Here is a 21,826-nt window from a genome sequence, read left to right as displayed (position 1 = left end):
ACCTCCAGTTTTGTGGGGACTTTTTAAAGCTCTTTTACAAATGATATATGATTAATGTACTGCTGGGAGTAATACCTCAACAGATCTTCTTAAAACCTCAGAACCACTTTAGTCTCCTTCCAAATGTTGATTTGCTGTGATTCCAATTTTGAACCTAAAATAAAAGTGACTCTAAGCAGGTTTGGGAAGCAGCTGGGCAGGAATCACAGCCTTCTTCAAGATTAACAGCAACATTCCCATTTTTGTTACCTTTTCCAAACCCCTTGCTTTAACAGTAGGTGATAAAAGAAAATGGGAGTATTGATTCCAGTAGTTTTAATTCTTTCCAAAGTTGTTGCATTTACCAAAACCAACAAACTCTCAATCAGTGGAATGGGAGTCAAGCAGACAAATCAATTGCAAGAGCAGAGTGGGCACGTTTGTCTTGCCCAGTGGTGCCCAGTCCTGGGATTGCTGAGCTACCACTGACTGCAAGGGTCAGAAACTTTCTCATATTGACTTCTTAGCTCAGGAAAAACTCCCTCTGAAACTGAGATCAATTTGTCAGTTTAGCAGATGAAGAACATGTCAGTATCACTGAGACTTGCCCAAAATCTCAAGCTGCAGGGTAATTTTAGCTTTCTGCCCTCCTTTGACATGAGCACACAGAAGCAGCAAACAGGGGAGCTGAAAACAGAGCAATTTCATCAGGTTCAGACTGTGCTGTTTGAATATGTGATTGTCATGACAAGGCAGCAATCTGAATGTACTTTACAAAAATACATCGTGTTTATTTTTTGTTGGCTAGCACATCTACACTGGGATAAGCTCCAAAATTAGCATGGTCTTTCATTTTACCTTCTTGTTCCAAACACCTTTTCCTTGATGATTTTCTTTAATGGACTAATATCCAGTTCATGTATAATACTTCATAAATGGTTGAAAAGGATAGGAAGAATGTAAATACCAAATTAACTAAGTGCAGTGGTGTTTTATCAGTGTAAGTCAGACATCAAATAACCCATTACAGGCAGTGACTTGGAAAAGCTGCAGACTGATGGTGCTCTGGAGAATGACATGGAATCAAAGGAAAGTAAAATGAATTCCTTTTTCCTAAGCTAATCCCCTGAAGCCAAATCTATGATGTTTCTCCATAGTAAAAAAAAAAAAAAATTAATTTAGTATCTAAGACCAATTTTAGGCCACACAGGTACCACTGGGTCAGAATTTCCCTATGGTTTCATTGCATTTATGCTGAAGATTTTCATATGAGCTCATCTTCACCTACATTTAAAAATGATTCTCCTCAACTCCTGAGCTCTGATGCTGTCATTAGGCATTCTGGGCTGAGGACTGGCTGGAGTAACTCCAGCCAGGCTGAGAAATCTCACCCTGCAGAATTGGGGCTGTGCTGCTGTGGGTCGAGAGGCAAAGCAGGGGGAAGACTCTTCACACCATGGTCCTGTTTATAAATTTTGCTCTGCATTTGGCAGCCACTGATTCTGACATTTGTTCTTTCCATAAAACAAACAGGCACAGCAGGAAGAGCCCAGCACTTACCAGTGACACCAAGTGACAACACAGCTCAGCACTGCCTGACAGAAGTTGCACTTTAAAATACTACAGTGCTGTGTCACAGCCAGGCAAACCCAGTGACTCACAAGGACTGCCAAAAAGGAACTTAATGATGAATAACATTTTATCTCACCCCCTTGCAGATGGAGACTGCTTCTTTGGACAGTGATTTTGGGTAGGAAACATTATGCTCCATTATGGACTGGAATAATTCGTCTTCGTCTTCCCCATCAAATGGAGGCTGTTGGAAATAAATCACAAGTGAGTAACTTACTGAGTTTTCCTTTTTGTGCTTTTAAATTCTCTGCTTTTTATGAAATGGCATGACAGCACCATGCCCAAAAACATCCATATACAGCAGTGCTCCTGGTCCAGGAACAGCCCCCAAACCCACAGCAATCTGCAGCCTGGATATCTGCTGACCCAGAAGCTTACTGTTTGAGAGTGTCAGATCTAAATCAAGGAGAAATGTTCATTTCTGTCCCCAGAATGGCATCCAGGTTAATGAAATGTGTGCAGGATTATCTTTGTGATCAGCTTTAATCAGTTTTTAAAGCTACTGTGCTTTAAAAAAAAAAAGACAGGCAAAATACTTCAAAGGGTGAAGTTTGGAGAATAACTTTCAATTACCTTGTACTAAGTAAGGTATAACCATTCCTCTCCTAATTCCAGTTGAACTCCAGTTTGTTTTATGTCCTGGCTGTAGATTCTGCTGCTGAGACTATCACAAGAAAGGGCTGCTCTATATTTTAATATACAGGGGTGGGAAAGTGCCCATGGATAAATCCCCAGGATATGGGCCCTGTGCAAGCCCAGCTAATGGTAAATCTCCTTTCCCCAAAGCATTCAGGTGGCCAATATTTGCAATTCAGCCTGCAAATGTTAACAGCTGCAGTTGCTACACACTAAAACTTTTAAAATGTCCACTGGAATTTTGCAGAGGAACTCTTAAAGGCATTTGTTACAGATGTATGTTCAAGCTTGGGAAATGCCTGCCCTTACCTAACACTCCCTGAAAGCCAACTGCAGCAATCTTTTTCAACTCAAGACTAAGAGAACTCCTCCAAGTTGGTGCTTTTCTGCCATTTCTTGCAGCACAGTGTTGCTTCCCCACCCCAGTGACTCAGAGCAGCCTCTCATTCACTGTGCAGCATCAGGGGTCTGTAACTGAGCACATTTCCAAGTGCTCAGACCCACATTTTACCCCCAGGACATACAGTACAAAAACTGTATTCTTGGGACTTAACTGCAATGCAGAGCTTATACACACTCTTATTATGCTTCCCTGTGGTTTCAAACTCCTAAATGGTATTTCTTCCACTTGACATGCATTTTCCTGCTCAAGTGTCTCCCTTTCAATTCTGAAGATGGCTATTTATAACATTATTGCAGTACAAAGGAGCTGTATTCAAAGGCAGAGCTTGATTATGTGGGTGCAACATAAAGAGCTTAAAGCCTAAATACATTCTCAGTTGAGTCAGTCAAGAGTACAAGGAGATAACAGCAGAATGAAAGGCTTCAATCCTATCCTGTAATGGTCTAAACCTTTAGGGAGCCTTGAAACAGAGGGAGGAGGGCAGGAGGAGGTGACAGAGAGCACAGGAGGGGGAAGCTTACCTGGCCAGCCAACATCTCATAGAGCAGCACACCATATGCCCACCAATCCACAGACTTCCCATAGGGCTGGTAGGCAATAATCTGCATAATCACAAAAAAAAAAGAAGAAAAACCCCTGAGTTAACTCACCCCAGCATTAGGAACATGTGTGACATGCAGGGAAGGACAGATTTCCTTGAAAAAGGCCAGAAAGACAATCCTGTAATCCTCACTCCAGCTAATCACGGCTTTCAGTGGGAGTTGGATTGTTTGGCAAGTGTTAGGCTAAACCCACCCACGCCCTTGGGTACCCTGATATCTTGGAAAATACAGCTCAGAGACTTCCTGGGATGTGCATTTGAGGGCAAAGGAGGAAGTATGGCAGCACAATGCAGGAGACAAGGCAAAACCATTATCCCAACTGTTTGTGTCAAAGGCTGAAATCATGAGGCTCACTTAACTTATGGACTATCAATAATTAAACCTTTCTTTTCAATATTTATATTTTTTTTCTGTTGTAAAAGGAATCAAAACTTAGGAAAAGAGCAAAACTCGAAAAACCTCAGTTAAGTTTTCCCAAGCTGCATGATTGTGATACTCAGGAAGAAACACCAAAAAGAAAGGGGGTTCTGCTGTTCAGACTAATGGAAATGTCAAGTATTTTCCATGCTCTGGGTTCACATGTGACTCAGAGAGCAGTGCAGATTGAGCTGTGACACAGGGAAAGGCTGCAAGTGGCAGCAGCAAGGTCACCTCCTCTTGAATCAGGGCTTCCTCAGAGATCAGAGTTCATTGATTTAAGAGTTCATTGATTTATTTACGCATTTGGTGATGGTGTGGAGGAGTGAGGAGGTGCAGGTGCTCCTCAGATCCTTCTGAACAACTGTGAAGGGATTCTGTGAATTGGGGAGGGATGCAGGACAGCCCAGTCCCTGCCCATCCCCACTGAAGGCAGCATCAGAGCCCTGGACTCCAACATCTCTTCTGCTCTGGAATGAGCAGGGAGCTGAGGCAGTCACAACTCCAGAGGGGCTTGCATTTCATTTTCCTGTTTGCTCATGTTTTTATTCTTTGTGAAATAAATTGCCCAGTCAAGTACACATCACACATCCTAAATTTTTTAGTAGTCTGAAAGAGAAGTTGAACTGCCAAGTTTTGTAGTTGCTCAGGAAAATAGTGAGTCACCAGTGCAATAAAGCAGGACTGCCTGGCTACTAAATAAAATTATGGTCTCTGTGTGGATATATGTCCTTGCCTGAGGTACAGCAGCACATAATTTAAAAATTACTGCAGTGTTGCTAACCAAAGGATTTCAAAATCAATTGTGCTTTGGAATGTATTAGACAAGCAGAGATAATAACAACATTCTCATCTGGAAGACCCTACATAAAGGCAGTCCCTATTAGTTGTCTCTTAGCAGTAATATGGGCATAAAAATATATATTTGGGACATTCATTTCATCTTCTAGTGACATACTTGGTTACTCTCCCTTCATTTCCATCACCACTAAGTTCCTGCCTTTTGATTTATTAAATCAATATTGCCTTTTGAAACACCAAACACTTTCAAAGTTTCATCCAGAAAAAATACTGGCCTTTACACACAGAAAATGGCAAAACATTTCATCCTCACTCCTTCTCTGACAATGTCTTCCTGCCTTATGGAACAGAATATTTTATAAAAACAGGGGATATTTCTCAGGTCATTGTTTTGTAAGGGCAGAACATTTTGTACAACAAGTGCAGTCCAGGTATGTGGTTTTGGGAGGAACAGCTTCTTCCAATTAGCAAATGAGCAAAAATGGATCCACAGCAGTGAGAAAGAGAATGCTGCCACGCTGCCAATGTTCTGTACCTGGCAGCCAGGTCTGTCCAGGAGCCCACAGCTCACTTCTGTCCCTGGTGGGAAGGAGTTTGATGGGATTGCTGAGAGGAGGAAATCACTTAAATGCTGCAATGCAATGTCCTACAGTGAAAGCTGTACCAAAGCACTCAACAATGCTGATTTTTATCCAGTCAAGGCTGGGCTCTTCTCTAAACAGCATTCTCATCAGGAATTGCAACCTCCCATATGAGATCTGCCTTTGGGAGAGAATATCAAACAGAATCAGCAGAGGCAGAATTAACCTGGGAAAAGCTCCAGTGGATGGTCAGAGCCACCCCAGTTTTTCTGCTGTTTGATGGCACATCTGGTGAGCAGAGCAGTGCCCCTGTGAGCTGGCACACAGCTCCCTGGATGGAAGGGGGGGAGTTGAGACACAAATACAAATCCAGCCCCCAAGGCTGCAGCAGTCCCACTGCAAAGGCAAGGACAAAACCTTTCCCAATTATCTCCATGTAGGAGAAGGTGTCACTGTCTGCTGCTGCTCAGGGGGAGTTTTCTCCCTTTAATCCCACCTGAATAGCCCCAGCTGGGTCCTGGTGAGGCTGTGGCTCAGGCAGAGCCAGACCAGCCCTTTGCCACGTCCTGTGTGGAACCCATGGATTAATTCCTCAGACTGGGAGCTGCTCCCAGCACCAACTGGGAAGTGCAAGCCAGAGGGAAGAATGCTCACTTCAAGGGAGGAATTTCACGTGGGAGGAAGCAGATGAGCCTTCAGTGTACAGTCAAGCATGCATTGCTATGAAGTCAGCAAGTTCTGAATGTTGTGTTTTCAGTAGCTCCCTGCTCATCACCCAGAATCCATCGAGTGCCACCTCCCAGCTGCTGCACTCTGAGCCAGCCCAGCTGCCAAAGTCATTCTGGCTGCATGGACAGATCCTGGTGCCTGTCAGAGCAGTGGGGAATGTGAACCTGTCCTGTCTCACCACAGTGTGCAGAGCAGACCCAGAGCAGTGAGGGAGTTCCTCTCCCTAGAAATGAAGAACTGCACCCTCCTCCACCTATGATTCCTGATTTTCACTGGCCAGGCAGCTGTGGAAAGCTGATGGGATAATTCTCTTCCCCTCCTTCTCCATCATTAATTTAAATGATTGCCTTTTTCATGTCCTTTTGCATTTCAAATGTCCCCTTTTACCCATCTATTGCCATGCATTAAGAGCTTCTGCCTTTCCAGGTTCTGTGCATTTGAGCACTCAGAAAGAGCTCAGGAATTTCTCTCACCAAGCAAAATTGGCAGAAGGAGTTGCTTTTTTCCTTTTTTTCTCTATTTTGCCTCCGAGGAAGGCACAGTTAAGAGCAGGACACAGAGATTAATATCAGCAATTTGTAGGAATGTTTAGATCATTGCAGCTAGTAGCCAGTTGGGATGAAAAGATTATATCCCAGAGGCAAGAGGAAATCTTTTGTGAGCATATATGATGTCTGCTGGAAAAGTTAAAACTCAGTTATTAAAAGAAATAAATATTACTATCACAAGAAACAGTCAAATGCACTTTCCAAACCTTTGCAATACCTATTTGCCTCCCACAATCCTGGCAAACTCAGGGTTGGAACGGAAGGTTTTGAGGCTGTGAGATGGAAGAGAAGGGAAATGGAGTTTCTAATCTGAACTCCTCTGAAATTCAGAATCAGCACTGTGGCTGCTGCAGGGATGCTGATGGTGGGGTTCTGTGCTGGCAGAATCCCTTCCCCTAATCCTCTTGACATCCATCTCCTCCTGTCTCTCTTGACTGGCCAAGGAAACACAAAGTACTAATTGATTTCACAGCTATTTTACCACTCTGACCATAAATATTTAAGTTCAGCACATCAGGAAATGCTCTGTACAAGATAACCACTTTCTGCCTGAGAGAAGCTGTCAGACCTGGGATCCCACCAGCTTAACCTCTGCACACTTCTCAAATTGCACAGCATAAGAAAATTACCAATAATTCCAGCCCATTATACACCCAGGTAATAGCAAATGGCAACTTTCCCACTCAGAGAAAAGGGAAAACATTCTTTTGCAGCACAGCAAACTGGGGGGTTGACTTTGCTGAAGGCAGCACTGCATTCCCTGCTCTTCCAGGCACAGCTGGGACAGGGGACACCAGCTGGGCTGTCCCTGCAGGGTCCTTGCAGCTGTGTGCTCTCTGATCCATCTGGGGGCAGGTCCTGCAGGGGCAGTGTGGGCTCCCTCAGGCCCCACAGGAGTTTTCCACATTCTTCCCCAAATGCTGCTGAGAAGGGCTCATTCTCCAGGCTGGAGTGCAGCCCACTCACAGGATTCTACTCCAGATACCTTCAAGAGTTTATTTAGATTTAGCTCCTTTATCTCCACCCAGCAGGGAATGTGACAGTACAAATGAATTCTCATTAAAATCTATTAGAAATGTCTAAATTTTAGCCCATGGAAACATTCCCCCCTGCAAGGGAAACAGGAACCTTCCTTTGATGTTCACCACAGAACTAGTTAGCAAACTGTCAGTCACAGTAATGTCCTCAGAAACAAAAGAAAATCAGCCAATTAAACAACATAAAAGCAAATCTGTTTGTAAGATAACAGACTAATTTTCTCTCACTTACTGGATGTTTTGGTAAAAGGTTTACTTCTTTATATGAAATTTCCAAATAAAGGAAAATAATTTGCTCCAGCATTGAGCCACACTGAGCATTCTGGTACTGACAAAATGTTCTTTGGCATTAACTGGCACAAGACAATTGCCACAGAAAGGACACTTTAATTTGTAATATTGGCTTCATTTATGTTTTGACAGAAGAAAATGAAATACTACTCTGGTTGTTCTGATATCCTGCTGCAAGCAACAGCAAATGGGAAAAAAACAAGGGTGTAGAATACACAATATTTCACTCTGAAAAGCATGAATTAGCAAGTGGGAAAAAAACAAACTATTTTTCATTCCAATTTCAGAGATGACAAAATTCACCTTAGACACTAATTTACTTGTCTGTGTATAAATCTCCCCAATTCCAACAAACATTCAATTACAGCCAGAAATGCTCCAGCCAGAGCTGCCTCTTGCTCAGTACCCAGTGAACAACTGAGTCTCTTGGATCAGGATCCAGCCTCTTGCATCAAATCTGCTGCCAAACAAATCAAGACTCTTGAAAGCTCACTATGCACAAAGACCAGATTTTAATATTCATCTATTTGAATTATATCCAAATCACCACATGTGCTTGTTTTCAATTCTTTAGACCTCAACTACTGAAATACAAATCATATCCAGACTCAGGGTCTTAACTCTAAGCTCATGTTTATCCCAGTGCCTTAAAGCACAACTGGGCTTCTCATGATCATATTTTCATTTCAGACCCACTGCACTTGGTTCAGGCTTCAATGTCATTTTCAGTGGCTTGAAAGCTGCACAGGTATGGAAAACTCAATGGATTTATTACAACAACTCCACTCCAGGCCTGAACTCTCAGCTTTTGGAAGAGGTCTCCAATGACAGGAGCTTTCCTGAGGTGAGCATCAACTCCTGGCACCAGTGCAGCAGCTCCAGGACATGGCCTGGAGGAGACCACAGTGCTACAGAGAGCTCAGCAAAAAGCTTCAAGACCCCCTGAGTGCCCTCCCAAAACCCAGTGAGGGGTTTGTGATTTCCTGAAAGTGCCAAATAATCCTTTAAATAAATGTGTGCAGGCAGCTGTGTGAACCTCTGGAGGAATGGATTAAAGCAGCATTGTTTGCTCCCAGTGAAATATTTACTGATCTCAGACACACCCATAACATTTGTAGAACTTCACAAATTGCAAAGTTTGGTATATTTCCAGGCTACAAATTTAAGCTCAGAAGTTGGTGAGCCTGCTAGTGAGCCTGCTTTTTATAAGTTTTTTGCTAGAATGAACAAAATCTTATCTCATAAAAAGTTAGTTTTTCAATTAACCAGGTATTTCTTAAAATAGTGAATAGTCCTATTGATTACATTGCATTAATTCACAAATATACCCAATATACCTGCAGAATTAATTCACAAATATACCCAATATACCTGCAGAAGTTAAATGGAGCCATCCATGGAGAATCTGGAGTTAGAGCCATCCCAACCCAGTGGTATAAAATGTGGAGGGACAATTTCCTTGAAGGGACTAAAAGGTTCTGGAAAGGGTCAATGTTTACCTCTGGTGCAATGTAGTCTGGAGTGCCACAGAAGGTTCTGGTTGTTACTCCATCCAACATGTGCTCCTTGCACATCCCAAAATCAGCAATTTTGATGTGTCCTTCTGAATCCAACATCACATTATCTAATTTCAGATCTCTGAGGAGAATCACAGTAATTGAAGGTTAATGTTTGGGATCAGCTGGGGTGAGCTGGTTCTGAGTAAGGAATATTTGCAGCTCTTTGGGGATGGAGGTTCAGGGTGCACACATGGGATTGGCTCAGCCTGGAGGGAGCTGGGCAGACATCTAAGAAGGACCTTAAAATCCTGGAATGGGTTGGAAGTGACCTTAAAGTCCATCCAGTGCCACAAAAGGGACAATTCCAGTGTCCCAGGGTGCTCCAAGCCCCATCCAGGCTGGCCTTGGGCATTCCAGGGATCCAGGGGCAGCCACAGCTGCTCTGGGCTGGACAATGAATGCAGAGGTGGCTGTGTCTGACCCCTCACCTGAGGTTTTTGGATGTGTAATGTTGTTAAACATCACACAGAAATACAAAACACAGAATTTTCCATTTTCAAGAGGTTTTATTTGAGTGGGGCAGAGCACAGGTGTCAGAAAGCTCAGGTTAAACAGGGCTTGGGTTTACACCTCACCAGCAGCAACACAACAAAAAGAGCTCTGCACTGATGGCTTTCTGTTTTAAAAATGCACTGAGATGTTAAAGAAACTGATCATTTGGGGATTTTAAAAATAGTTCAGAAATTACTTATGTCAGATCACACTCACCTATAAATAATCCCTTTGTTATGGAGAAAGAATAACCCAATTGAGATCTCAGCTGCATAGAACCTGTGTGGGGGAGAAAAAAAAAATCAACAGATTTCTTATTGCCTCATGGTTTTCTTCTGGCAAAATAAATTGCAAATGAATCATGGTAAAGGAAGACAATATAGCAGCATATGAACTGTGTGATTTATAGTGTATACACACAGGTGGCATAAAAGACATATCACTTCAGCTGGACCTTAACAGATACATTTTGAGTATTTGATGATAAAACAATGCAGAATCTAAAAGAAAAAAAAAGGAAAATGGGTCCCTGGACCACAAAACACAGTGCAGCAGGAGCACAGCTTTTTTTGCACTAACTTTGCTGCAAAGGTTCTTATCTCTAATCACAGATTGATGAATTCAGGACGCAGCTCAATGTACATTGCAACTCACATGGCATGCAATAATCTGCAGAAATGCTGTTCCTTTATACAGCCTGTTAATGGATTAATTACATGAAGCTAATTAAAACGATTACCATATAAAATATAATTGCTGAATGCAGTTAAGAGGTATGGAATACTGGTGGCTGTTTGAAGCTGGTTGCTGTGGAACTGTGCAAACTACGAGCGAGAGGATTATTTAAAAATGAGATTAATTTTTAGGCTCAGCACAAGGGAGAGGAAGCAACTCAGCTCTGCAACGCTCCATCAGAGGTGTTTGTGAACATGTGTGAAGATGCAGCACAGGAAAAAGCTGTCATGAAGCACCACAGACTGTGCCAAGTGTTGGCAAGTTGCATTAGCCGGAGTCAAGGATGATCTGACACCATCTCAGTTTGATTCCATGAGTTGTTAAAATGTTTGTCTGCATCTCAAACACTTCTATTTAGAAGGTTTCTCATTTAAACAAGCCCTAATTGCTTAAATCAAAATGAGAAATTAATTTAACTGAATGCTTAAAGCAGTTGGTCACCCTTGATTTTGGAGTTTCATTAGTAAATGATTTATGAAACACTAACAAGTGGTGATGAGGTATATAAGGATGGCTAAAATGGTACTGATGGATCTAGTTACTCTTAAATATGCTACAGATCATTTTCAGTTGCTCACTGATGTGCCAGATGTACAATTACCTGAAAAGAATCATGTAGATAAACAACTCCTAATTCCTTATTAATTCCTCACAAATGTATCACAGAAATTCTCACAAGCTATACATTGAATTTATCTTGTATAAACTGTAATTTATATCACAGAGCTGAGTCTATTTGTACTACCTTTCCCTACAGCACTAATCAGACTCAAGTGTTCTACTCACTGGGTTTTTTTTTTTAATATTTGCTTTTAAAAACAACATCAGAATATGAAGTAACATCTTTAATTTCCTGCTGCCCTGCTTAAATTCTTGTCACTTTTCAATAAGCCTCTCCTGGCTTTGTTTGTGCTGTATTTCTGAATAAATGCACAGCTACCTTTGGTCTATGTGTTCAAACAACATTTTCAACACAAAGTTCAGAGTTTGGGCCTTAAAAACAAACAAAGGTCAGCCTGAATTTCATCCTGGGCCTGGGAAGAAAAAGAAACCAAATCCTCCTAGAGTGTAACATCAAGATGTTTTAAATGATTTATGTGTATGATTTAAATACATGAACACTCACACTGCTTGTGGCTCCTTAAATTTTCCTACTTGCTGGATGTGATACATGAGATCCCCACCATTGACATACTCCATCACAAAATAGAGCCGGTCCTAGGACAAAGTATCAGAGAGGCACATAAATACATTAGAGACAGTATTAGATAGTCATTGATCAGCCAAAAAGAAAAAAAAAAAGTCACTAGCATGTTATTAAAAAGCTTTTAGGATTATTAGGGAAAAAATTATAGATCAGGAAATGGAAGTGGAATGTTTTGTGCAACCTTCAAGAGTAAATGATTGATGAGATCTGTCTCGTTTTGCCAATTTTAGTGCCATGCTTTTACAGATTATTTGTCTCCAGCGGTTTCAAGGATTATACAAATATAGCTCAGTCTGAAAAAAATCTGTCTCTAAAAATAAATGAAAAAAAAAAATCAAAAATGGTAAAAAATTCCAAATTGCTTTAAGGGCATTTCTAATTGCTGCTAGGAAGTTTTCCTTTGGAAGATGGTGTGGGTGAGGCCCTTGAGGAGATGGTTTCATGGGGAATGTGGGCTGATGGTTGGATTTGGTGATCTTGGAGGACTTTCCCAGCCTCAGTAATTCCATAAATCCATGGAAGGCTGGCACAGAGACACTGGGTCATCAGATCCAACCTCAAATGTGTCACTGGGAGATGTTTTGCAAATATCCACTTCATATATTTATAAGGAAAGAAGAAAAAAAAGCCACTCAGTGTCACCAAGAAGTGACAGAAAACGAAATTAAATCCACCAACACTGACTCATGACTAATAATCCCACAATATAATAACAGCCATTAAGACTTTAAATACTATCCTCAGAGCTTTACAAGTATTTGGGAAGCTCTGGGAATCTGGGCTTGAGGCTCTGACTTAGCAAAGCAGACACATTTAGGAATTGTCATGCTGGGCTGCTGCAATAACTGCATGAAGGAAAATCTTTAAAATTATTTTTTATATTTAAAATACAAGGAGTAATTACATGTGGGATTTCTTCACCATTTTCTACATGCAGAGGCTACCATACATGGGTTGGATGATAATAAATGTTACTGGAGTGATAAAATCCATGACAAGAAAGACAGAGCTCACGTACAACTGTCTGGAAACAGGAGTGCAGCTGTGTCATGAATGGGGGCTTATCTTGCAGTGCCAGGACTCGTTTCTCAACCATGGTGCACTCCACATCATCATCCTGGATCACCACGTCTTTTTTCAGGATTTTGATTGCATAGAGCTCCTCTGTGCCCTTCCTGTCTGCCAGCATCACCTGCAGGACAGAGAGAGAGCAGAGTGAAAATCCCCCAGTGCTGCAATCCTGGATGCTGAGAATTTTAAACTTTCTGTGCTTAAAGGCACAGACCCACAAGAGAACACTGCATTTGACCTGAGGCTGGGAAAAAGGATTCCAAAATTGATTGATAGCACTGGGATTACGGGTGTGGAGTTGGTTAGAAGTGTGTAATATCACAGGGTGGAAAACTTACAGTGTGGGATTTTAGAATATAGAAATAAACATGAAGCAAGATGGAGGTTTTAGGGAGGAGGCAAGTTGTTCTTCTTTAACTCCTTCTTCCTACTTCTTCATGGCTTTGGGTGATGTTTTGGCATTGGGCAGAAAAGTCTGCATTGCAGGCTTCCAGGGATCAGTTATTGGGTTTAAAGGGAAAATAATCTAGGTGTCCTTTCTTAATTGGATAGTTTAGTCTTAAAAGACCTTGTACCAAGAGATTGTTGGCCATTTTGTGCCTTCTAATGAAAAGCTGCCAAACTCATGGTTGTGAGGCTGCTTTACTGATAAGAAATAATAAACACCTGAGTCCCAACATGAACTGCTGTCTCAAGTGCCTTCAATCCTGACCCAGCCAAACTGATACCCCAGGCCAGGGAGGGAAGGTCACTCAGATGATGGCAAGTCAGCTTTTTCTTTAATTTGTACAGACAAATCTGATCAGAACTCCAAAGTCATGATCCTTGTACAGTTCAGACAGCCTGTGCCCAAACCCGCTGCTTGACTGCGGGCTCGTTGCTGAAGGGCTGATAAAATGTTAAGTCCCAGGAGAATTCTTCAGCAAAGGGCACTTTATCACCTGAGTTTTGTTCAAACAGGCAGGAAAATAGCAGTCTGTTCTCTCAACTATTGGATTTCTAATATATATACACACTAGGCCTGTTTTTTTTCCAACCTTCACCCTTACCAGTGTTGGTGACTTCCAGGACTGGCAGAGTGACCTAGGTGATAAAGCCAGAAAAGTAGACTTAATTGCCTTAAAACTGCCAAAAAGTGAGGATCTGAAAGTCAGCAACAAGTTCCCACCTTGCCCAACAATCTGAGCTCTTACATTGACTTTTATTTTTTCAATATGCCAATCAGGACTAAAGTCTGCTAAGCCTTAGGGGGAATGACCCTACTCCAATTAAGAAATCTTTCCTCAAAAATGGACATCCTTTTGACTCTGGATTTTGCTTCTTAGAGAGCTGTTTATTCATTCTTCCTCAAAGAAAAGGAAAGAAAAGGAAAAGAAAAGGAAAAGAAAAGGAAAAGAAAAGGAAAAGAAAAGGAAAAGAAAAGGAAAAGAAAAGGAAAAGAGGAGAGGAGAGGAGAGGAGAGGAGAGGAGAGGAGAGGAGAGGAGAGGAGAGGAGAGGAGAGGAGAGGAGAGGAGAGGAGAGGAGAGGAGAGGAGAGGAGAGGAGAGGAGAGGAGAGGAGAGGAGAGGAGAGGAGAGGAGAGGAGAGGAGAGGAGAGGAGAGGAGAGGAGAGGAGAGGAGAGGAGAGGAGAGGAGAGGAGAGGAGAGGAGAGGAGAGGAGAGAAGAGAGAAGAGAAGAGAAGAGAAGAGAAGAGAAGAGAAGAGAAGAGAAGAGAAGAGAAGAGATGTGAATGGATTAATTCTGAAGAATTCCTACCTTCCCAAAGCTCCCCTTTCCAAGAACCATGAGGAAGTTGAAATCTGACAGCTTCACCCTGTCCAGATTGTTGGATGGCACACTTGAGCTCTTGTCTTCTGTTGAAGTAATGACTTTGTTACCAGCTGGCCCAAGTTTGGCTTTCTGAAGAACATACACACACATACACACACAAAAACAGCAAAGTGAGAAGAACTGCCCATTCTCCTGGCAGGAGGGATCTCTGGGTGAAAGTCAGAGCTGGAAATGGCCAGGTCTGAGGTGGCATTCCCAGGTGAGAGGCTGCATAACAAAATATGCACAGACACACCTCCAAAGACTCATTCCAGCAATACTTTTGACATTATTGAGGGAATTAAACTGGAAAACAGTGTTCATGTATAACCAGATAAAGCAGATACACTTATCTGGTTAAAAGAGCAAAACCAAAGCAATGCCCAGAAACAAAATTAAAAAAATCATAATTTGCTTTCAGGCCAAAAGCAGCTTATAAGGTGCTTTTGTTCTGAAAGACAAAGAAAAAAAAAAAGAAAAAGAAAAAAAAAAGGCTATCCAAAAATACCATGCTGTAATGTACATTGGGTATTTTAGGATATATTTTAGGATATAAAGAACCTCCCCAAAACATTCTCTTTTCAAATGGAGTTCTTCAAGTCACTTCATAGCAAGAGTTAAGAGAATTTTGACATGCATTAAGAACCTGCATTAAAAACCCCACAACACATGAGAATTAATGCAGATGAACATGGCCACTTTCAAACCAGCAGTACAATCAACTTTGATTTTCAATCAAGGGTTGATCTGGAAAAGGGAGGAAAGGGAATCTGACAGACAAGAGCTCTACCAGACACTCTGGTTTACAGGGGGCTGCAAGTCTCAGTATTTCACATGAGACACCAGGGCATGGCTCAAGTAAGCTGCATTTCAAATCTCAGAGTTAATACAAGAGAAAAAAAGTAAGACTCACCAAAAGATAATGCAGGCTACAAGGTAATACCCCTTTTTTTTTTCACCCCTCAAAATAATCCCACATACCAGCAGAAGCAAAGCCAATAAGGTTTAGTAATTCTTTGGGATATAAGTGCTTTCCCCATCTGTCTGGTGTGTTGGTCTGGTTAATAACCTCTAATATGGTTAATTTATTTTTTGCCAGTGATGTATGTTGGACAATTCAGGATAACTACTCTTCTCTCTGCTTCACAAAAGGACAATATTTGTATATTATCCCTCTTTCACAGATAAAAGAAAATTACAGAAATGGAGGTTCATTCAGAGTCACACAATACCTCCCTTTAAAAGCCATGTCTGGCATACACTGGAAACTGGGAGTTACCCATTTCCCCCTCCCCAGATGGGTGTAAAACCATAAAATTGAGAGGCACTGATTCACAGACTCCATCTACTCCTGCAGTAATGTCAGATAATATCTGACAAAATAACCTCCTGTCACTTGAAAACTTGGATGACCCTTCCTGCAACTTTGTAAGTGCAGAAAAATCTAATGCCCTGCCACATAGATATGAATTTTGCAAGTTTAGATCTCTTTATTAAAAAACTTGCAATACAGCTTAGAATGGGGAAGCTCCTCCACAGCAATGTTATTATTTGTTTGCATGAAAGCAGCACTTGGAGATGCTGGTCAGGATCAGGTGCTGTGCAAACATTTAGGGAGAGCCAGTGCTGGATGTCAGCTTAAATCCCTGGGTCTGCAAGGGATGTTCCCAGGGCAGGGTTGGCTGCTGGGACAAATCTGTGCTGGAGCTCTTTGGCAGCACAAAGCTCCTCTTGAGGCCACCAAGATTGAGCCATGAGCAAAACAAGGGAAAAAAACCCCCCAAAATCCCAATATCCGTCTTTTGTACAAGATAAAGATGTGGCTCAAGGGAGCAGCTTTGCTGGCCATGCCTTTGTGATGCTCCACAAATGGGATCTCAGATAAAGATCTTGCTTTTCTCATGCACAAAGCAATTTCAATATCCTCCTTTTCACTGAGTAATGGAGATCCAAATCAGGCTCTGAATGGGCAGCACCAGCTTTATTTCTTACACCTTTAAACCCCCTGGGCAGGGTGTTGGCAGTTTGTTTGAAAAATGCGTAATTCCAAACAAAAATCAAATTTTGTTCCAAGGCCATTTTCTTTTTTCAGGTGCAAACCTGCCAAGCAGGCAGGGAGTGCAATCCCAGGCTCCAGGGTTTCCAGCACTGTTTCCATAAAAAAGCATGGCAGGTTCACCAGCAGGCTCCTGTGCCTGCTGCTGGCTCCAGAGCTGGAGGCACTGCACTCACTCGGAGTCAACATGGGCTGGAATTGTCAGGATCTGAAGGCAGGATCTTAAAATAATATTTGAGAACCCAGCCAAGGCCTCCCTGCATCCTCTGAGCACTCAGATTCAAGGAGCAACAGACATGCTCCCCTCAGTCCCACTTTTCAGCTTTTTTTAAGTTAGACATCAGAGTTTGAGAATCTCCTTTTGCAGATTTTTGAGGAGAACAAAAATTCCTCCTGTGTTCCTCAGGGGTTCCTCCTGTGTGCTCAGGTGGGCTCTGAGCTGTCTGAGCAGGCAGGAGGTGAACAGGGCAGGAGTTTATGGATGAGTGACCTGGGATGGTGACAATCCTGGGCATCCCCTGGCTGAGCTGCCGTGGGAGGGCTGGACAGAGAAGAGACCCCTGCTGCAAACCAGCTGGAAAACCAGGGACAGGGCAGCCAGGGAATGCAGGGGAACAACCAGACTGACTCAAAGGAAGCACACAGTCCCAAAGTGGCAAGAACTCATGAGATTATCATAATCTTATCAAAGATGTTTATTTCCCATCACCTTGGCCAGCCACCATCCTCTCAGAAGCATGCAAAAACCCCTTCTTCATATTTGGCATGTGAATTCCTGTTCCTGCTTTTTGGCTTAAGGTCCTAGTGGAAATAGAGTGAGGATTTCAAGACATTTCACTGAGCTCTATCATGAGTTTTATATCTGAAACACCTTGGCTGTTGCAGACAGAAAATGCCATGCAGCCAATATCCTCTTCCCAACTGCCAGAGCAAAACCAATTTTGCAGCTACAGAAGGGACATAAACTCAAATTATTCCTAAAAGCTGATTGGAAAAGACTGATATTTTGCCTTTCCTACCATGACTAAAATTGAAAATCACAGAATCCTATTTGAACCCCCTTTTATTCTTTATGGATATTAAAACTTGCTGAAGTTGAAGACAGCATTCCAGGCCCTGGATTAATTTTCAATCCACATTCCAACTCCTTGGCTTATTATCTCAGATAAAAACACAGTATTGTTACAACAAAGCCAGCTTGCAGCAAACCAGCCAGGAAAACAGAATGTTAAAGATAAATTAGTCTGCACTGGGAGCAGGAAAGTTAATCTAAAAAGAAAACAAGACATGCACATCATCTTACTTCCTCTGCTTTGGACGCACCTTATCTCGGCCAGTTCTTTTACCCTGAAACCACAGGTGAGACACATCTTTATATTCAGCCCAAACTCTCACTTCTCCATTGAGTGCTAAGAAATTACAGTGTGCTACACTGGAGAGACTCTGGGAATTTGGGAGGAGCTTTTTGGAAAAGATATCTCAGGTTTCCAAGTAAAAACGCTTTTAATCTAAGAGTAACAATTGTACTTTTAATTAAATAGGAAAAAAGTTATCCAAAATGTAATGAGAAGTGTGATGCAAAGAATAAACAGAAGTGATTTAGGGAATAGTAATTCTTCATTTTTTATAGCAATTGCAGTAACTCTTGATGACTCTTTTCAAAACTTTCTGGTTTTCCCCTGTGAAGAAAATTGAATAGGACAAAGCAATAAATCTGAATGTTGGCTCTTCTGCCCTCTGTGTGTATCTGTAGTAAAGAATCTTAGGAATTACAGAGCTAAAAGACTGAATTGGTCATTTTCCACATTAACCAATAATAAATAAAAGTTGTGAGGATTAAAAATAAAAAAATACAAAATTCCCTTCCTTAGTCCCAATCTTTTGAGTCTCCATCCAAGATGTCAGTGCTTTAACACCTTGCACTGCTCTCCTCCACTGCTTCTCTGCTGCTGGGTGAGATTGGCTTTGCTCCCACATGGGAAACAAACACCAGGATCCAAACTCACAGCCATCCCCTCCTACCCCCAGGCACAGCTTCAGGAGGGAGAAACCCAACCCCTCTGCCAGGGTCAGACATCCAAGCCAGCACAAAGCCTGTGTGCAGCTCAACAGAGGAGGTGCTCCTCGGTTGTCAGGGAAACTCACTCCCAGGGAGTTCCCAGATGCCAGCAGGATCATCCCTGGCACCACATTTTCAAGAGGAAAAAGTGATAAATGAAAAAATATTTACCAACAATGCTGAATTCCCATCACATGAGCAGAGTGCTGTGTGGAGAGCCACACTCCATCCTTTATTTACTGGCCCCACTGGATTTACCTGGGAGGTAAATCCAGAGCTCTGCTCCCAGCAGCTGAGTGTTCTGGATTCTGCTCCACATGGATGCCAGCATTCCCTGCTCATCTTTCCAGGTGCCACCCACCACCCCTGCTCTGCCTGTGCAGAGAACAGTGAGTGCATGATGGAACCAGAGCTCTGCAGGAGGCCCAGAGGGCCAAGGAGTGACTGCACAGGGCTTGTCTCAGTGACAGAATCACTGAACAGTCTGGGCTGGAATGCACCTTACAGATCATCTCATCCCACCCCCTGCCATGGCAGGGACACCTTCCACCATCCCAGGCTGCTCCAAGCCCCATCCAACCTGGCCTTGGGCATTTCCAGGGATCCAGGGGCAGCCACAGCTTCCCTGGACAACCCAAGAACTGAGATTTGTGGAGCAGGAATGTCTCCTTGCCATGACTTAATCCCTCTAAAAATTCCAACAAAATCCCTGCTTCTCATGTGGCAACAAGTTCTCAGCAGTTCTTTGCCAGACCCACAGGTGCTCCTCAGATGTCCCTGGGTGAAGGAATCAGCCACCTCACACTGCCACACCTGCAGCCAGGGTTTCTGCTCCTAACTCTGGATTCAGCCCAAAGCCATTGCAGGTAACAGTCTCCATATCACTGAGAAAAATGGCCAAATGGATGGTGAGAAGTGAGGATGGAACAGCCTGGACAGTCAAATTCCAGCTTCGCTACTCCAGCCCGGGGGGCTGCGCGTGTGAAATGAATGCTCAGTTCTGCCTGTGGCTGCCTGCACAAGGAGCATCAGAGCAGCTCAGATCTCACACAAACCTCAGAAGATGTCACTGCCAGAACCAGCAAAGCTCAGACTAAGGATGGGAAAACTGAAATAATAATGATTTATCCAAGTCTCAAGGAAGGAGCCGTTCAGGTTTCCAGTCATGTACGCACAAAGTGGGAACTTTGATCAATGTGTTGAGCCATTAGCAAGCCTTTAATAAAGCAAACAAATCCAATAAATTTCAAGTCCAAATCTGGAAGAACACCCCCCCCCCCATTCAGTGAAATGTTCTCTGTCATTGTGGCAGCTTGTTTCTTACATTATTGCATTTCCAATTCCATGTAATTATAGATGCTATGATAGACTATCAATTTCCTACTTTCCACAACTTAATTACCAGGATGCTGAGAATTTGAAATGAGAGGAGTCCATTTCTAAGCCCCAGCAAGACCTAATGCTTCACCAGGCTGAGTTTAATCTTCATGCCATAACCTAAGGCCTGTTTGTAACTCATCAGCAGAGTTTTGCTGGAAGACAGGGAGGTGCCTGGGACAGGGACACCATCAAGGATTCAAGGGGTTCACACAAGGATTTCAGCCATTCCTTGGGGAATTTACACTGCAGCAACACTTCTCTGCAGCAAGAGGAACATTGAAGAGATGTAAATAACCAAAAAGCTGTTTATCAGCACTCTGAGATTCATTTTCATGATGGCAGTGTCACTGTGGTGAACTAGGATGTAATTAGTAAAAACCACAATATATCAAACTGAAAATGCATTCTTCTTTCAATGGCTAAAATAGTTATTGAAAAAAGAGCTGGGAAAAAAAAAAACCCATAGCATTCCCATTGCTAGCAAAAAGGCATGAAGGCAAATGGGATGTTTCATAGAGACATAAATGAGGTGGGTGATAAATCTCTACCTGGGACTTTAATACCAACTATTTCATGTCTTTAGCTTACTTTTCCCTTTATTTCCTCTCCTCCTCCTCTTAAAATTGTTTCCTATTTACCCTGTTAATTACTAATAGTAAATTTATTGAAAGGATTTGCCTGCAACAAATATTTGTGCTGTGACTGGGCTGTGCTGTGAAGAGGATTAAAAATGCCTTTTGCAGGAAGCATGTCCAAGGACAGGGGAATTCCACTCCTGAAGCCACCAAAGTGCAGGGCTGAGCAATCCTGAGGTGAGCAGAGCAGAACCTGCTTTTACACCTGCAATTATAAAATATTTTGATTAGAGGGATAATTCTCATCAGTGCCAGTTATCAAACTTGAATAAAGGGCCGTGTGAAAAATGTTATACTGAATTTGACTGAAATTATGGAATAAATTACCGGGTCTGTATTTTCTGAGGATATATACACACAAACATTGTGGATGATTTCCTTCTTTTCAGGCTTTCTGCAGGAGCCAGCTCAGCTCTGGGAGCTTTTCCCTGTTCTTTGCTGACCTCTTGTGGTTTCTCACTCTGAGGAGAAATTATTTTCTCAACCTCAACTTTACTTAGGATAAAGGAAAAAAGGGAATCTGAAAGGACAAGACAACAGTTTAATATATCAGGGAGCTCCTCAACAGACCTTTTTATGGGTTTGTAACAACATTCCCAATTCATTTATTTTCCTTAATCTTTTTTTTTTTGTCCTGCTGGATAGAAGTTAGAGCTGTGTGAACTACCTGCACACACAATTTCTAAAATATTCCCAATGTAACAGGCACAAGGTGGGGGTAAGTAACCATATTCCCTAGAAAATGGAGACAGTGAAGTCAAAGGACTATGAAAGACATTAGGAAAGGGATGGATGCATCCCCAGACAGGAATTCCAGGGGATATTGCCCTGGACAACAATGTCTGCCTGTGTGAGCTGTGAAATCCAGAGAGGGAAGAGCTTCCAGTTCCCCATTTGGCACTGTCAACATGTTTAATCTGTTTAATAATCCTGCAGCCACCTGAGTCCACTTTGTTTCCTGCCTTTATTGCCAAACACTCTCTCCCCTGCAACAGAGCAGTGCCTAACGAGATGAAATGTAATTAAAGAGGCTGCCTAGGAATAATATTCAAGAATTTTTGCAGAAGTATCCTGTGGTGGTGGTAATAAAAATCCCCAAAAGCAAAGAGGATGCTACAACAGCAAAGCCCTAAGTGTCAAAAGAAGAATTGCTTTTCTATATGCTC

At 42.3% G+C, this 21,826-nt stretch overlaps 1 protein-coding gene across 3 annotated transcripts in view; it reads right to left on the bottom strand.

The window, feature by feature from the left end:
* PRKCA (protein kinase C alpha) overlaps positions 1-21,826 on the bottom strand; it is a 141,775-nt gene that overhangs the window by 5,960 nt on the left and 113,989 nt on the right. For 2 of the 3 annotated variants that reach the window (XM_084218545.1, XM_084218544.1), the window contains 7 exons: positions 14,477-14,620; positions 12,668-12,841; positions 11,569-11,660; positions 9,924-9,986; positions 9,156-9,294; positions 3,172-3,252; positions 1,688-1,795 (listed from right to left, as the gene is read on the bottom strand). In XM_084218545.1, coding sequence (XP_084074671.1) covers positions 1,688-1,795; positions 3,172-3,252; positions 9,156-9,294; positions 9,924-9,986; positions 11,569-11,660; positions 12,668-12,841; positions 14,477-14,620 — 801 coding nt within the window. Of the gene's footprint in view, positions 1-1,687; positions 1,796-3,171; positions 3,253-9,155; positions 9,295-9,923; positions 9,987-11,568; positions 11,661-12,667; positions 12,842-14,476; positions 14,621-17,909; positions 17,934-21,826 lie in introns of all 3 variants that reach the window. The other variant, XM_084218543.1, reaches the window with a different exon arrangement.

The sequence above is a fragment of the Fringilla coelebs genome, assembly GCF_963513975.1.
Source record: "Fringilla coelebs genome assembly, chromosome: 19".
Classification (NCBI taxonomy): domain Eukaryota; kingdom Metazoa; phylum Chordata; class Aves; order Passeriformes; family Fringillidae; genus Fringilla; species Fringilla coelebs.
This window is presented reverse-complemented; position numbering and strand designations above follow the sequence as displayed.